Source organism: Rhinolophus sinicus, chromosome 14 (genome assembly GCF_057876585.1).
Source record: "Rhinolophus sinicus isolate RSI-liver-muscle chromosome 14, RSI-T2T, whole genome shotgun sequence".
NCBI lineage: Eukaryota > Metazoa > Chordata > Mammalia > Chiroptera > Rhinolophidae > Rhinolophus > Rhinolophus sinicus.
The window spans coordinates 110,096,612-110,114,553 of NC_142514.1; the positions used below are offsets into that span (position 1 = coordinate 110,096,612).

The window sequence follows — 17,942 nt, forward strand, 5'->3', positions numbered from 1 at the left end:
CGCTTGTTCTAGACATTTCATATTAATGGAATCATGCAAAATGTGATCTTTTGTGATTGTTTTTTCGCTGAACTGAGCATTCTTTCAGGGTTCATCCATGTTGTAGCAGACTAAGCACGGCGTTCTTTTTTGTTGCTGAGTAATATGCTATGGATTTAAATTTTTCTTATTCATCAGTGTTTGATGACATTTGGGTTGTTTCCACTGTTTGTCTATTGTGAATGTACTGGTATGTGTACTAGTAATTGTACGCATTCATTCATATGGCCATTTCTTTTGGGTATAAACCAGGGAATGGTATTGCTGGGTTACATGGTAACTCTACGTTTAACTTTTTGAGGAATTGCCAAACTGGTTTCTAAAGCCACTGTACCATTTTACATTCCCACCAGCAATGTATGATTTCTCCACATCCTCACAAATACTTGGTAATGATTGTGTTTTGGATTATATAATAGTTATTCTATTGGGTGTGAAGTGGTTTTGATTTGTATACTGGTTAATGATATTCAACATCTTTCCATATGCTTATTGGCCATTTATATGTCTTCTTTGGAAAAACTTATTTTCAAATTTTCTGCCCATTTTTCAATTATTTGTCTTTTTGATGTTGAGGCTTAAGAGTGTTTTATATATGCAGATACAAGTCCCTGATCAGATATCAGATACATGATTTACAAATATTTTATCCCATGCCATGGTTGTCTTTTCACTGTGTTGATGCTGTTCTTTGAAGCCCAGTGCTATTAAATTTGGATGGAGTCCAGTTTATTTTTTTCTTTTGTTGCTTGTGTTTTTGGTGTCACGCCTAAGATTAGTCTTGCCTGTTTTTTGTTTTTTGTTTTTTTTAAATTTTATTGGGGAACAGTGTGTTTCTCCAGGACCCATCAGCTCCAAGTCAAGTCATTGTCCTTCAATCTAGTTGTGGAGGGCACAGCTCAGCTCCAGGTCCAGTTGCCGTTGTTAGTTGCAGGGGGTGCAGCCCACCATCCCTTGCGGGAGTCCAACGGGCAACTGAGGACATGCTCCAACCAACTGAGCCATGTGGCCACCTGGGACTTCAGCGGCAGCTCATTGACCTCATTCTAGTTGCAGAGGGCGCAACTCTCTGGCCCATGTGGCACTTGAACTGGCAGCCCCGCTGCCCAGAGCTCGCGCTCTAACCAACTGAGCCATCCGTCCACCCCCATAGCACATGTTTTAATTTTGGGGAAGTATACCCTAGGAGTGGGATTGCTAGATAACAGCTATACTCAGCTATAGTAGATAGTGCCGCCATTTTCCCAAAGTGATTGTGTCAGTTTTCATTCCTACCAATAGTGAATGAAAGTTCGTTTGCTCTGTATCTTCACCATTACTCCCACCACTTGTTATTGTCAGAGTTTCTTTTTTGTTTTGTTTAGTCATCCTAGTGAGTACAGTGACTACAGTACATTGATGATGAGCACAGTACGAAGGTGAGCACCTTTGCAAGTACTTGTAACGATCTGTAAAGTGCCTTTCCACATCTTTTGTCCACTTAAAAATACTGAATTTTCTTCTTTTTCTGATTGATTTGTGGGAGTTCTTTACATGTGTTGTAAAAAAACCTTCTCTCCATGGTTTACCTTTTTACTCTCTCAATAGTGTCTTTTTTTTTTTTTTTTAAATTGGGGAAGGGGTATAGGACCTTATTGGGGAACAGTGTGTACTTCCAGGACTTTTTTCCAAGCCAAGTTGTTGTCCTTTCAGTCTTAGTTGTGGAGGGTGCAGCTCAGCTCCAGGTCCAGTTGCCATAGCTAGTTGCAGGGGGCGCAGCCCACCATCCCTTGTGGGAGTCGAACTGGCAACCTTGTGGTTGAGAGGATGCGCTCCAACCAACAGCCATCTGGGAGCTCAGCAGCAGCTCAGCTCAAGGTGCCGTGTTCAATCTTAGTTGCAGGGGGTGCTGCCCACCATCCCTTGTGGGAGTCGAACCGGCAACCTTGTGGTTGAGAGGCTGCGCTCCAACCAACTGAGCCATTGGGAGGCAGCTCAGCTCAAGGTGCCATGTTCAATCGTAGTTGCAGGGGGCGCTGCCCACCATCCCTTGCAGGACTCGAGGAATTGAACTGGCAAACCTTGTGGTTGAGAGCCCACTGGCCCATGTGGGAATCGAACCGGCAGCCTTCGGAGTTAGGAGCATGGAGCTCTAACCACCTGAGCCACCGGGCCGGCCCCTCAATGGTGTCTTTTAATGAAGAGAAGTTCTTAATTTTAATTCCATTTATCAAACTCTTTTCCTTATCGTTGTGAATGTTATTCTGTACTACCTTCTAGAAACTTTGTTTTACCTTTCACATTTAGATCCACAGTTTATATGTAACATTTTTGTAAAGATCGAGGTTTCTTTTTTTCCATATATCTTTCCAATTGACACAGACTCTTTTATTGCAAAGATTGTTCTTTCCCCATTGTACTACAGCATCAACTTTGTCACAAATCCAAAAGACTGTATATGTATGGGTCTGTTTCTAGACTCTGTTCTGTTCCGTTTACGTAATTTATCCTATTGCCAATGCCACGCTGTTCAATTACCAGTTGTATCTAGCAAGATTTGTAACTGATAGGTGTACAACAAAATACATTGAATCATTACACAGTAGGAAGCATGTTTCAAAGACAAGACAACTCTTGGGCTTACCTACGACTTAGATTTTACATTTCCCTTTATGTCACTAATTACTGTTAACACACTACATACTTTTATAAATTACAAACCTGAAATTGAAAAAAGGAAAATAATTACTTGAATAAAGTATTATAGGAAGCCATTTAGTTTATAACAGGACATACTAAATCTCCAGAAGAGTTTAATATCTGCCAAGACTGGACTCCTTGGTTTGAGTCAACAGTTGGGATGTTCTGCATGTTTTACAGCACGTGCCCTCTTCTCCTGTGGTATTGCTGGGGGTATAAACTACACATCTCTTTTCCTGCCATCTTCTATAGCGCCCCACTCTAGTTATTCATAATCCTTTTCTGAACAGAGAGCTTCTGAAGAGGACGTTCTGGAGCTGGAAAGTCCAAGAGAGGAAGATCAGTTGTTGGGATGACTTTGCCACAAATTTGTGTGGGTTGAAGATGTCATAACTGTTTCTGAATGTGGCTTTTCTTCTGGGTCCCCACCCTCCAAGTCTGGCCTTTTCAGATGTTCTTTCTTAAACCTTTCATTCTCAATTATAGGAGGAACTTCCCATGCTCTCCACATTTACATTTTTGCTAATTTTTTGGTGGTTATGTGTTATTTTTTGGGGTGGGTGCTTTTGTTTCAATGCATGGTTCTAGTGGCTCACTGTTTTGCTGAAATAAAATTAATAGTATATCTGGGTCTCTAAGATCTCCTGAATTTTTAGCAGACATTTCTCTGTGGAGGGGCTTTGGATTGTGGACCTTAAATGTTAAAGGTAAAATGAAGGTTCTAGAAGATAGCAAAAGAGAATAAGTTAATAACCCTTGGGTAAAGACTGATAAATTGAACTTTTTTATTATAAAGGGGACTGTGGCCCTTGGCATCTTTTCGGAGGATTTGTATGATGCCTAAAGATCAGTTCCTACACTGATTGTCAGTGTTCCTCTGGACTTTGATTCTTTCCTCATACTTTGCTTTTTTCCCAGCTCTCCTAGAGAGGCAGTCATCATAGTTACTTTAAGGACATTGTTTGCCAACTCCAGTATAATCCATTATACTGGATAGCCTCTGGACCTATTCCGTAGTCTGCTTTTCTTTTTTTGGGGGGGTGGATTTGGATGGGGGCATTTGGTCCCATCTCCTGGTATGCCCCGTAATTTTGGTTGAATGCTTAACATTGTATATGAAAAGTTACAGAGACTTTGAATAATGTTATTTTCCTTTAGAGAGGATTTAATTTTCTTTTGACAGGAAGAATATGTGCAGATCACCTTGATGGTGTTGAACTGGGTCTCGGGCTTTGTTAAGGTTGGTCTCTTTCTGGTTTTCCCTCACCGCTAGGCTATAGCCCTTTGGGGCTATCATGGAAAGACTGCATATTTACGAGGGCCCTTCTATCTCAGAGGGCTCTGAACTCCAACCTTTGACTCCCCAGTTGCAAGAGAGTGTCGGCCTCTCTGCTCAGCTCCTTGGCCTCTTATAGCTGTTTTGTGCTTGTTTACTAACCCCATATGTTTACATTTTAGGAGTTGCACTTCTTGAGGGGAAATAGCATGCAGATTTTAGGGCTAACTTTTCTATTCACTCCTCTTCAGGATTTTGGCCTCTCAAGCCTTGGATGCCTTGGCATCCCCCACACACAAAACAAGCAAATACAGAATGCGCACAGAAAAATCTATTCTTGTTTCTGTTTCTTACACAGAAGGCAGTATATTACATACATCTTTTTACACATTGCTGTTTTCAATTAATATAATCTTGAAAGCCATTACATATGTAATCATAGAGCTCTTCCTTACTTTTTTTTTATGGTGACATAATACTCCATTGCTTAGATGTAGTACAGATATTTTAAAATTGCTTTTTCAGTGAGTAATTTGTAATCACATTCTTCTGTGATTTCTAAGAATTTTGATTATGGAATTTTTATTTGTGTTTTTACAGTAGTATTAGTTCGTTTCCTTGGGTAAAAAATGTGGAATTTAATAAACTATTCTCCTAGACTGGAAAGAGGAAGAAAAATCTATAATCTTTTTGGGATATTTTGTTTTAATACTTTTACTAATACTATTGCAGTTATATAGCTTCTAAAGTTTGCCCTCAGGGTAACATAAGATATCATTTATTTGGCTTGCAAAATCTTAGACCTCTCAAAATCAAGTAATGCCTGATTAAGAAAGAGAAGCTTTCACAAATTTTATTAGCTTGAACTTGGGATAACTTCCCTGGTGTACTCCCAATTAAACATCATAACCATCTACATCAATATAATGCTATTAATGAGAGAAGCAATTTATTCTTGCAACTGTTAACCTTCATCCTTAAAGAAACGATAATGCTAAAAGAAGCCAGATTCCTTTTCTCACGTGCCATGCCAGACTTCAAAAATTGTAGGTTTAAGATTTTTATGAACCAGATAGGTAAAACATTGATATCATTTGCTTTTCTCTTCGACTCTTTCTGTGTGTGGGTTCTAACGGGATCCAAGGTCTGGAGGGATATTTGTTTCATAGAAATACTCTAATTCATGTGCTTACAAACTCTCTGTAAAGGGCCAGATAGTAAATATTTTAGGCTTTGCAGGCCCCACAGTCTGTGTTGCAGCTATTAACTCTGCCATTGCAGCATGAAAGCAGTCATATACAATACCTAAATGTATAAGAATATTGTGTACCTTCATTGAATGAGGGTGTATGTTCCCTCATACATAAATTGTTACGTACAAAAACAAGTCATTGGGTTGGGTTTGGTCAGTGGGCCATAGTTAGCCAGTCTTTGTTCTAACTCAATTAACTGGAGAGGAAAGAAACAAGAGAAGTCATTTATGGAATATATGGCTATTCAAAACCTTCCTTTCTAGAAGAGACTAGAGTTAGATTTGAAGTATTTAATTCATTTACAGCATTTAAAAAAATTTAGACTTTTGTATAATCCTTAATATATCACAAAACAACTATTGCCTTGTCTATCATTTTTTAAATTGCTATTACAGAAAAACTAATAGGAAATAATGAATATTGGGGAATATTTACTTTAAAATTTAACCTTCTAACCCAAACTTATTTTTATTTTTTGTCTCATAGTACAGAAAGAATTTTTATTTTGAGAGAAAATGAAGCATTGTTTTTATTTGCAATGAAGCGTTTTTTTTTATTATTTGTTTGCTTGTTTAGATGAATGAATGATAAAGCCATGTGCTTTGTGGACTTTTATTTTATATACCAGTCAACCAGATGGAAAGAACGATCATAAGAGATGTCCAAGTTTTAGCGGGCAAAGTCTAAAATGAATAATCTTAGAATTTAGCTATGGTAACATTCACCATTATATATATTTCATCTTTATATCCAGATAGCCACATAGAATTTTTACATTATTTTGTCAAGAATTTAAAGCCTAACCGAAGTCATTTTTCTTCCCAGCCCTCTGAAAACCTCCCAAGTCTTAACTGCAATTACTTAAATTAGTTCTGACCAAAAGCAACAAAATTAAGAACAGTAAAGAGAAGCGTGTAAATTACAGTACAAATGTCATAACATGGATTTTCAATTTTTCTTTTCTAAAGTGTACAGAATGGAGAGTCATTCATTCTTTGTAGGATATTGCATCCTAATAGGTGGCCTTTTATAGTCTTTTGTCACAAAATGTTTTTGTTATTAACCAAGAATTGTCAGAATAATATTTAAAATTAGTACTTTTTAACTCACTAAATATTTTTGGCTTTGTGCTAGTAATATTTTCTTTTTCATTCAACACATTGGAATAAGAAAAGAGAAAATTAACTTTATGATCGGTACACTTAGTGATTAAAGTTCATGTCATTCATCTCCAAATATTGTCTCCATGCCTGAGGAATGAATATGTACCAATAATTCAGAATTTTCAATAATTCATATAATTCACATCAAAATTCTTGTTTTGAATCCGTAAGTATTATTTTCAATCTTAATGTCTTGGATTTACTTATAATTAGATGAGTAAAACTTTAGGTAAGTTTTATAGTGTGTTATAAATTTTTAAAACATGACAAATTGTTTAGGTCAAAGCTTTGTAGAGTTTATTGTTTTAAAAAGGATGTGCTTCTAATTTTATGACATAACTTGAATTACAAAGTATTTTCTTTTATTGCATTTTTAAATTGTGAAATAGATTTTAAAAGAATTATTGGGCTTTCGCCAAGTTAAAAATGAGGTATATATTCGTTTGTAGATGTGCTAAGTTTTAGAAACTATACAGATTAGATTCCTTGCAACTATTTTGGCTTCTTTTAATAATGAGAATAATAATTGAAATTAATCATTGTGTGGGGGGTGACATACATGTATTTGACAGAACTAGAAGAACAGACTCGAAAAGCTCTAGAACTGGACCAGGAACGAAAACGAGCAAAAGAAGAAGCAGAAAGGCTTGAAAAGGAGCGTCAAGCTGCTGAAGAGGCCAGGGCAGCTATAGCAAAACAAGCTGCTGACCAGTTGAAGACTCAGGAACAGCTAGTAAGGAACCTTAGTTCTAAGAGAAAAAGAAAAATGTAGACAAAACCATGGAGTGAACCTTGTAAAACTAAATATATTATACCTCTGGAAAGCAAACCAAAGATACAAGTCACAAAATAACAAAGGTGGAAATACACCTAAAAATTTTATTTCTGCCTTAAAAACAAACAAAAAAAACACCTAAAAATGACAATAAAACATAAATGGAGCCTATTGCTAACAAAAGATTCTGATTCACAAAAACTTTGCATAAGCCATGTTTTGCTTTAGATAAACTGAGAATATATTCTAATTCCTATAAGAAAACTGCAGACCATAATTGATTGGGATTTTTGTTTGTTTAGTGGACTTGTAAATAATGGGTAGTCATGTCACTTTAAAGATCCTGGATTTGAATATTGGTTCAGGCATTTCCTTGCTATGTAGGTGTCTTTGGGTCTTTCTGAGCCTCAGATCCCTCTCTTTGAAAAAAGAATACCACGTAATAGGATTATTGGGAAATCAAATGAGATTGTTTGAAAAGTCCTCTTTAACTATAAAGCATTATATAAATACATTTTTTTTTCTTTTGTAGGATTTAGCAAATACTTTACTGATAAAAGTTTAAAAATAGCTTCTGAGTTGCACATTTTCAAGTTCCTGCTACTGAAACATGAATAACTTCTTGTCAATCGAATAATAATTCTTTCACTTTTTCTCCTTATTAGCTCATTATTAGCTCATTAGACCTACTGTGAATAAGATATTTATGATCTTACAGAAATACTACCTTTTTTTAACATGGAAGAGTATCACAGAAAAGCATAAAACAACCCAAGTATGTACAGTAAAACTTTGGTGACTTAATATAAATTATTGAAAATACATTGATTTTTAGTATTGGTAATTATTTATTTTAGGCAGCAGAACTTGCTGAATTCACTGCCAGGATTGCACTTCTAGAAGAAGCCAAGAAGAAAAAGGAAGAGGAAGCTGCTGAGTGGCAACATAAAGTAATCCTTTATTCCTTCACTATCATTTATTGAATACCTAATTTGTACCCAGCTTTATGCTGAATTTATAGAGCTGAATATAGGATACTGTTACAAATTTAGAAGGGAAAGATACCTGTGTATATGAATGTGTGTATATTGTTGTAAGTATTAATATTATTGATGTAAACTAAGTACTTTGGGAACACAGGAGAGGTGATTAATTTCTGTGCAAATGAGGCAGGTGTTGGGGAAACCTTTATATGTTTAGCTGGGTCTTAAATAATAAATTCACTTTGGGGGTAGAGAAGATTGGGAGTTATTAGAGACTAAAGGAAGTCATTCCAGACAGAGGGAACTACATGAGTATATTAAGCATGAAAGTACGTGACAGATTTGAGAATAGCCACTAGGCAAGCAAAGCTTAGAGTATAGGTTTAGACATTTTGGGAGATGAGTCTGCAAAGTTAGAGGGGAAATTAAGTTGCGAAAGGCTTTAAAATAAAAGCCCTGCTCAGGCAAGATGATGGGGAGTATCTGTAGACACTGAGCTCTGAAGATTTCAAAACAGGATTGTAATATGATCGGTATGGTTTTATAAAAATAACAATCATTGTGAAGGATGGATTGGGATAGTGGGTAGATTACTTAAAAGCTAAAGACCCAAACTGAGGACATGGCAGTGAAAATAAAGAGAACATGAATTGTTGAGAGACAGTTTATGCAGACTCAAAGGGGTATGGCAAGCAAATGATTGGATATAAGGTTGAATTAGAGGGATCCAATGAAGATGATACTGAGATTTCTAATAAGTAGATGAAACCACTATTGTCTGGAATAGCAAGCACACAAGTGAAAAATCAGACTTTAGTTGGAGGAGTGGGGAATATTAGATAATGAGAGTTTAATTCAACTTTAAATAACATGAATTCTGAAATGCGACTATAGTTAAACTTTTTACATACACCCAAAGGTGTGCATAGTTGCAACCTTGTTGTTAAGAGCTTGCACTGTAACCAACTAAGCCATCCATCCACCCCTCTGGCAGCTCATTGTCTTCAATCTAGCTGTGGAGAGTGCAGCTCACTGGCCCATATGGGAATGGAACCGACAACCCTATGGTTAAGAGCTCACGCTCTAACCAACTGAGCCATCGGCCGCCCCAAGACACATAAACTTTTAAAAATAATGTACACCTGAAATCTATGTAATTTTACTAACAATTGTCACCCCAATAAATTAAAATAAATAAATAAAAAGAAAAAGACAAGAAGAACAGACATGCAGCATTAATAGTAAAAAAAATAAAAAAAATAATGTATCACAGGGGCAAATCCTATGAATTGTAGAGATTAGGAAATTCACACAGAGTCACATTCTCACAAACTAGGATCGCTGTTTTAACACCTTAGTGCATTGTCCTTTCAGGATCTTTTCCTGTTTGCATATGTGTTTAGTACACATAAATATGTTACATATTGTACCTACTATCTCATTTTAGTCAATTTTCTTCTCATCTAACATTAGACGATGTTCAAAAAATTTTTAAATTTGTAAATAATTGACATATAACATATTAGTTTCAGGTGTACAACATAATTCCATATTTGTATCTGTTGCAAAATGATCACCATAATTAGTCACCATACATAGCCATAAACTTTTTCCCTTGTGATGAAAACTTTTAAGATTTACTCTCTTAGAAACTGTCAGATATACAATACAGTATTATTAACTGTAGTCATAATGCTGTACATTACATCCACGTGATTTATTTTATAGCTGAGAGTTTGTACTTATTAACCCGTTTTTTGAATTTCACCCACCCCCTCCTGTTCTCTCTCTCCATAAGCTCTGTGTTTTTGTTTGTTTTTACATTCCACATGTATGTGATATGGTATTGGTCTTTCTCTGTCTGACTTATTTCACTTAGCATAATGCCCTCAAGGTCCATCAATGTTGTTACAAAAGTCAAGATTTCCTTCTTTTTTATGGCCGAATAATATTCCCGTGTGTGTGTGTGTGTGTGTGTGTGTGTGTGTGTGTGTGTGTAGATCTACACACACAGCATGTTTTCTTTATCCATTCATCAGTGGACATTTAGGTTGCTTTCATATCTTGGCTATTACAAATAATGCTACAGTGCCCATAGGATGCATATATCTTTTCAAGTTAGTGTTTTTGTGTCCTTCGGATAAATATCCAGAAGTAGAATTGCTGGATCCTATGATAATTCTACTTAATTTTTTGAGGAGTCTCCATACTGCTTTTCATAGTGGCTGCACAAATTTACACACCCACCAACGGTTCATAAGGGTTCTTTCTTCCTCACATCCTCACCAACACTGTTATTTGTTATCTTTTTGATAATAGCCATTCAGACAAATGTGAGGTGGTGTCTCATTGGGTTATGATTTTCATTTCCCTAATGGTCAGTGATGTTGGGCACCTTTTCATGTACCGGCTGGCCATTTGTATATCTTCTTTGGAAAAATATCTGTTCAGATCCTGTGCCCATTTTTAATTGGATTGTTTATTTATTTTTAACTATTGAATTGTATGAGTTTTTTATATTATTAACCCCTTATCAGATATATGATTTACAAATATTTTCTTCCATTCAATAGGTTGCCTTTAATTTTGTTGATGGTTTCCTTTGCTCTGCAGAAGCTTTTTACTTTGATGTATTCCCACTTGTTTATCTTTGCTTTTTGTGTCAAATCCAAAAAATCATTGCCAAGACCAATGTCAGTGAGCTTACTGCCTATGATTTCTTCTAGGAGTTTTATGGTTTTGTGTATGGTATAAAATAGTGGTCTAGTTTTTTCTTTTGCATATAGCTGTCCAGTTTTTACAACACCATTTGTTGAAGGACTGTCGTTTCTCCACTGTGTATTCTTGGCAGCTTTGTCATAAATTGATTGAACATATATGTGTGGGTTTATTTCTGGGCAGACTGTATTCAAAGTTGACTCCAAAAGTCTTTTATAGCTAATTTGCTAGGCCAGTGTCCAAAGTAGGACTTTGCATTGTATGTGTTTGCTCTAAGTCTATTTTAAGGTAGGACAGTTCTTCTTTTTATGATATTGATTTATTGAAAGGACTTGAAGATTTTCCTTCCTATATTTGTCTAGTTGCTTTTCCATGGTCTTATTCAGCTTGTCTTTTTATTACCAGTATTTCTGTAAAGTGAAAATTAGACATAAAAGCTTGAAGGAGTCAAGTTAGAAGTTTTTGGCTACAACACCTCATAAGTGAGACTTCCATATAATTTATCATTCAAATTGGAGTAGTTTTGAAAGTGAAAGGGGGTGTTATTAATAATTACACCAGGACAAGAGTGTAAAACAGAACTTTCCAGGCAAACCAGCACAATGTGATCACCCTAATAATTGGGGATGTTGAATGCTTACTGTTTTAGCATATCAGAAGACACTTAATATCTAGTTAACTCACCATTAGTGATTTTAATTGACTTTTGGGTTAGAGTAATTATAGTCTGATTCCTTAATTGCTGGTTACATTTTCCCTTTTGTGACTAAAATGTAATCTATTAGGTATGGCATCCTTTGGCATTATACTAATATCCACTTCTCATCAACCATTTGCAGAACAGTTTCAGCAGCAATTGATAAACCTTGCCAGAATTAATCATTTTATTAGGGTTTCCAGAGTAATGTTTTTTAATTCTATCACTGCTACCTGCTGACATTCTTCTATAACAACAGAGCTTTCATCAGTCGGGCTTATTTTCATTACCCTGCAATATAGCTTTTGCTAGGAAGGAAGGATAACTTGATTCTTTTAATGACCAGTTTTTGAAGTAAGTTGCTGATAAACTTATTTTTAATGTTCAGGCTTTTGCAGCCCAGGAAGATTTGGAAAAGACCAAAGAAGAGTTAAAAACTGTGATGTCTTCCCCCCCTCCACTTCCACCACCACCAGTAATTCCTCCAACAGAAAATGAGCACGATGAACATGATGAGAATAATGCTGAGGCTAGTGCTGAATTATCAAATGACGGGGTAATGAACCACAGAAGTGAGGAAGAACGTGTAACAGAAACACAGAAAAATGAGCGTGTTAAGAAGCAACTCCAGGTATTTAAAACTTGCAGTTATATGCATATTTAAAATACAGCTTGCATTTTCCCCATTTATCAAGACAGACTTATTAAAAAGAACATTTGATTTTTGGAAGCTTTAGCACTAGCTGGCCTTGTGATTGGTTTGTGAGTGCTTGGCCTACAGGCACATCATTTCATTTCTTCCGTTGTATATCCCCATTAGCAAATGTTTGGAAGCCTCTTGTAATCAGGCCTTAACCAATAATTTATTCTTTAATGATAGCTTGATTCATGTTAAAAGATTAATAAAAGTATTTTATTGGAAAGGAAGAAGTAAAACTGTCATTATTTGTGGATGACGTAATACCATATAGAGAGAACCCCAAAGATTCTACTAAAAAATCCATTAGAACTGATAAATGAATTTAGTAAAGTAACAAGATACAAAATTAATATTCAGAAATCAGTTGCATTTTTATGCACCAATAATGAATGGTCGAAAAGAGAAATTAAGAAACCAATCCCATTTACAATTGCATCAAAAAAAATACATACCTAGGAATAAATTTAACCAAGGAAGTAAAAGACCTGTACTCAGAAAATTATAGGATATTGAAAAAAATTAAAGAAGATACAAATAAATGGAAGTATATACCATGCTCAAAGATAGAATTAATGTAGTTAAAATGCCCATACGACTCTAAGCAATGTATAGATTCAGTGTAATACCTATCAAAATACCAGTGGCATTTTTCACAAAACTAGAACGAATAGTGCTAAAATTTATATCAAACCACAAAAGACCCCAAATAGCCACGGCAATCCTGAGAAAGAAGAAAGCTGGAGGTATCACACCACCTGATACCAAACTATACTACAAGGCCATAGTCATCAAAACAGGATGGTACTGGCATAAAAACAGACACATAGATCAATGGAACAGAATAGACAGCCCAGAAATAAATCCATCCCTATATTTATGACAAAGGATGCAAGAATATACACTTGAGTATAGACAGTCTATTCAATAAATGGTGCTGGTAAAACTGGACAGATACATGTAAAAAAAATGAAACTGGACCACCTTCTTACGCCACATAAAAGAATAAACTCAAAATGGATAAAAGACTGAAATGTAATACCCAAAACCATTAAACTAGAAGAAAATATAGCAGTAAACTCTCAGACATTAACCATAATATTTTTACTGATATATCTCCTCAGGCAAGGGAAACAAAAGAAAAAATAAACAAATAGGACTACATCAAACTAAAAAACTTTTGCACAACAAAGGAAACCATCAACAAAACGAAAAGACTTTCTACTGAATGGGAGAAGATATTCGCCAATGATGTGAAAAGGGGTTAATATCCAAAATTTACAAAAAACTCATACAACTCAACACCAAAAATAAACCCAAATAATCCAGTTAACAAATGGACAGAGTGCCTGAATAGACGTTTCTCCAAGGAGGGTATACAGACGGCCAATAAACATATGAAAAGATGTTCAATGTCACTAATCAGGGAAATGCAAATCAAAACCACAATGAGATACCACTTCACACCTGTCAGAATGGCTATTATTATTAAATCAACAAACAACAAGTGTTCGTGGGGATGTGGAGTAAAGGCAACTCTGGTGCACTGTTGGTGGGATTGCAAATTGGTGCAGTCACTGTGGAAAACAGTTTGGAAGTTCCTTAAAAAATTAAATGTGGAACTACCTTATGACTCAGCAATTATACTCCTGGGTATTTATCCAGAAAAATCCTAAACGCTAATTCAAAAAGACATATGGACCTCTATGTTCACTACAGCGTTATTTACAATAGCCTAGATATGGAAGCAACCTAAGTGCCCATCAATAGACAATTGGATAAAGAAATTGTGATACATATATACCATGGAATATTACTGTGCCATAAAAAAGAATGAAATCTTACCATTTGCGACAACATGGTGGACCTACAGGGTATGCTAAGTGAAATAAGTCGGACTGATAAAGACAAATAACCATATCATCTCACTTATATGTGGAATCTAAAGAACAAAATAAACTCATAAATACAGAAAACGTTTTGATGGTTGGGAGATGGGAGTGGGATTGGGTGATGGGTGATGGAAAAGAAGGAATTAAGAGGTATACATTGGTAGTTACGAAATAGACACAGGGATGTAAAGTACAATATGGGGAATATAGTCAATAATCTTGTAAAAGCTATGTATGGTGTCAAATAGGTACTAGACTTACCGGGGTTATCACTTCATAAATTATATAAACTTCTAACCACTACTTTATACACCTGAAACTAATATAATATTGAATGTCAAGTATAATTTAAAAAAAAATAGCCACAGGAATATATAGTACAGCATAGGGAATATGGTCAATAATGTTGTAATAACTATGTACAGCATCAGATGGGTAATAGACTTATTGGGGTTATCACGTGAGGTTTATAAATATCTAATCACTATGTTGGTTTGCACACCTGAAACTAATACAAAGCGAAAATATTTTAATGCTGTGTTTAAAAAAAACAAATGAATTTAGTTTTTAAACAGTAAAGTGTACGTTAAAAAGCAATGATAATTTAACAGGCTACCTGTATCACATTACATAATCTGAATTATTTATTGATCTACTTACATAATTATATCAAAATGAGAAATTAATATTCTTAGACTTTTCCAGATAAGTTCCCTAATTTTTTAATTGGTGAAATCTTTAGATATTAATAAAGACAAGAAAATGAGGTGATAGTTGTAATAAATACAGTAAGACTTTTGGAGAAAGCTTCTCTCATGGTGTATATTTTAGATCTTACATTAACATTATTCTGTAACAGCTACATTGACTCTTTTGTTAAGTCATGTCAAGTATTGTGAGAAAGTTAAGGAAATTTAGAATAATACACTAAATCACTATTGTTGGTGGGTGTAGAGATGAAAAGCCATGGGTATTCCTCCCTAATCCCTATCTATCCCCACCATTAACTAAAAGTAAAACAAACTTACACACTTTAAAAATTCCATTTTGAAATCTTTTTCTTTAATGTACCAAAAAGCAGATTTCTTTTATGTGTATTTTTGTAAGAAAAAATAATTGTCGTACTTTTTTATTTTTCAAACATAGGCATTAAGTTCGGAATTAGCCCAGGCCAGAGATGAAAGCAAGAAAACACAAAATGATGTTCTTCATGCTGAGAATGTTAAAGCAGGCCGTGATAAATACAAGACTCTGCGACAGATTCGACAAGGCAACACAAAGCAACGTATTGATGAGTTTGAAGCAATGTGAGAACTGTTATTTTTGCATACATGTTCTTCATAAGCTGAACCACCAACAGAGAAAAGCAGGCCTTTGCAGATGTGATGGAATGCATCCCACCTTGCCAAAGCACTTATACCAGTTTGACTGTCGTGGCTGAAAGACATATTTATTAAGGGGAGCTCTTCAACATAAAGGCAGTGTGATATCATGCTGGTTTTCTTTTGGGCCAGGGAACGGAGAACAGTGTTCCATCACCTCCTTTCACATTTTGCATTTTCCATTTTTTTTTTCTGTTGAAGATTAATACTAATGATCATGTCTGACAAATGTGTATGTGTGATTTAAGCACTTTGTACATTTTAAAGGATGATGGTGACTTGATGAGTGTTTAGGTTGTTTTCCCTTGCCCCTTCCCTATTATACCTGCATGTATTTCCACATTCTCTCTCATTATATTTTCTCAGTGTGCCCTTCCCATATCTTGCCATGCCCATAAGCCATAATTCAACCACCAAACAGATCATTGGCAGTGTTCAAGGTGAGGGCAGGTCACACAGGTGGGCAGTCTTTGATTATTATGTAGAAGAAGATAGCTGTGAATCATGAAAAGTATAAATTTTATTACATTATTGTATGTTTGGTATTTGTTTACTTGATTATAGTCATCTTTGACAGTTGAATTGATTGGTGTTTCATCTTCTGTTTTCCTTTACACAGCAGGTAGTAGCTCCTAGGAGACTTTACTGATGAAACACTACCTGCAGATAACAGTTTTCTCTGAAAGATTTAAAAGGTTTTCCTCTTTCATAGATTAATTTAGACAAACAGACATTTAATAAAAGGAAATACACATTTGTTGGTAATTGATTATAACCATTAAGAAAAACCCTGGACCTTCCTGGAAGGGTGGCATATGAAAACATCAGTCCCATGAGGGGACAGTAATACTACCTCACTACTACACCTGCGATGACTGGTTGTTCAAACACAATGGAGTGTGTAAGCTATATGTTTTATAATACATAGTGATGCTTTCAGTCATGAAGGGATATTTTTGAGATTTCCTTTTCTTTCAGAATATCTTAGAGTGCTAAATTTTTAACTGCCTTTTTGTTGAGTTGAATTGTGGGACTCTTATTTGTATTAAAATTGTAAGCTCTCACTGGTATACTATCTTTCTGGAGGGGTGTTGAATGTCTAAGGAAGGGGCGTGTGTGTGTGTGTGTGTGTGTGTGTGTGTGTAAAAGAGAGATATTGCCCTTGTAGTATATGAAGAGTGTCTATACCTTCATTTCTTGATATAATTGTTACATAATCATGTTAGCATATTTGGTTCCTAAATCATTGTGCTTATTTTTTTTTCAGTCTCTATAAGAGTACTTAAATTTGGTTTGTTAATCCTATTTTAGAAATTATGATTTTTAGATTATATTAAGTTGAATTATATCTTATGAAGAAATCTTTCCAGTGTGAAAGATGTTCTAATAGTCACATGTTCTAACATTTTCTTTATTGTAAAACATCTGGATTTGGAGATAAGGAAAGCCTTGTTTTCTCTGTGTGGTTCAGCTACTTTCCATTTGGTATTATGCATTCAAATTTACATTTATCTATTAAAATTGCCATTTTGTTAGGACATTTTTCATACACAGTAGGTTCAAGTTGTGTCTGAAAATATCCCTTGTGCTTTTTTGATTTTGCTGACTTTAAAAGGATTAATCTGGGCAGACATTATGAAAAGGAAAGGTGGCATTTAATATATATTTGTTGGACTTTGTAGGACAAGAGATAACTGGTTAGCCTTGAAGCGACTGTTGTACAGTGGTTGTGCACATCCTTCAAATCCCTGTGCAAGACAAGGTTTCTGTTTGCAGCACATTACAGGAATAGATGGTGAACCCTACTATGCATGGTTTAAAGCATGTGTTCACTTTTCCAAAACATTAAAGCAATTACCACAACAGGTGAAAACTTGGACTACCATTGGATTTTTATTAATTTTCATCATTTTGAATTGTGTGCACTACCATTGCTACATCAGTTTGATATCAGTGTTGAAAAATTACCAGTTATATTTGCTGTTTATAATCAGTTTGTAGATTAGGATTAAAATGGATTTAATCCATTTTTAAAGCTGTGTGAATTTTTCTAAACAGGAACAACTATTTGCAATATGGGTTTTCATAGTGATTAAACCAATTATAACTTTTATTATTAGCAGTTGAGAGCACATGTTCATATAGCAATGTAAAAGTATATTAATGAGTATTTGGTAAATTCCACCAGGCTTTTTACCATTAGTATAATTTTGTGTTGTACAATTAAGTTACAATTACATCTATAATTTTGGATAACATTCATTCATTGGTTAACAATAAAGTGACAAAAGCTCATGCCTTTAAGGTCCACTGTTGTTATTTAACATGGATTTTTTGGTACATTTCCTGAAAATTACAATCGCTATTAGACCCATGAATCATCACATC

The 17,942-nt window shown here is 35.1% G+C and overlaps 1 protein-coding gene across 2 annotated transcripts in view; it reads left to right on the top strand.

Annotated features, from left to right (window-relative positions):
- The window catches only part of RDX (radixin), an 84,749-nt gene that overhangs the window by 48,423 nt on the left and 18,384 nt on the right, over positions 1-17,942 (top strand). Inside the window, exons 11-14 of one of the 2 annotated variants that reach the window (XM_019715274.2) lie at positions 6,983-7,143; positions 8,043-8,135; positions 11,972-12,214; positions 15,319-15,479. In XM_019715274.2, the coding sequence (XP_019570833.1) occupies positions 6,983-7,143; positions 8,043-8,135; positions 11,972-12,214; positions 15,319-15,479 (658 nt within the window). The remainder of the gene's footprint in view (positions 1-6,982; positions 7,144-8,042; positions 8,136-11,971; positions 12,215-15,318; positions 15,480-17,942) is intronic. The other variant, XM_019715276.2, reaches the window with a different exon arrangement.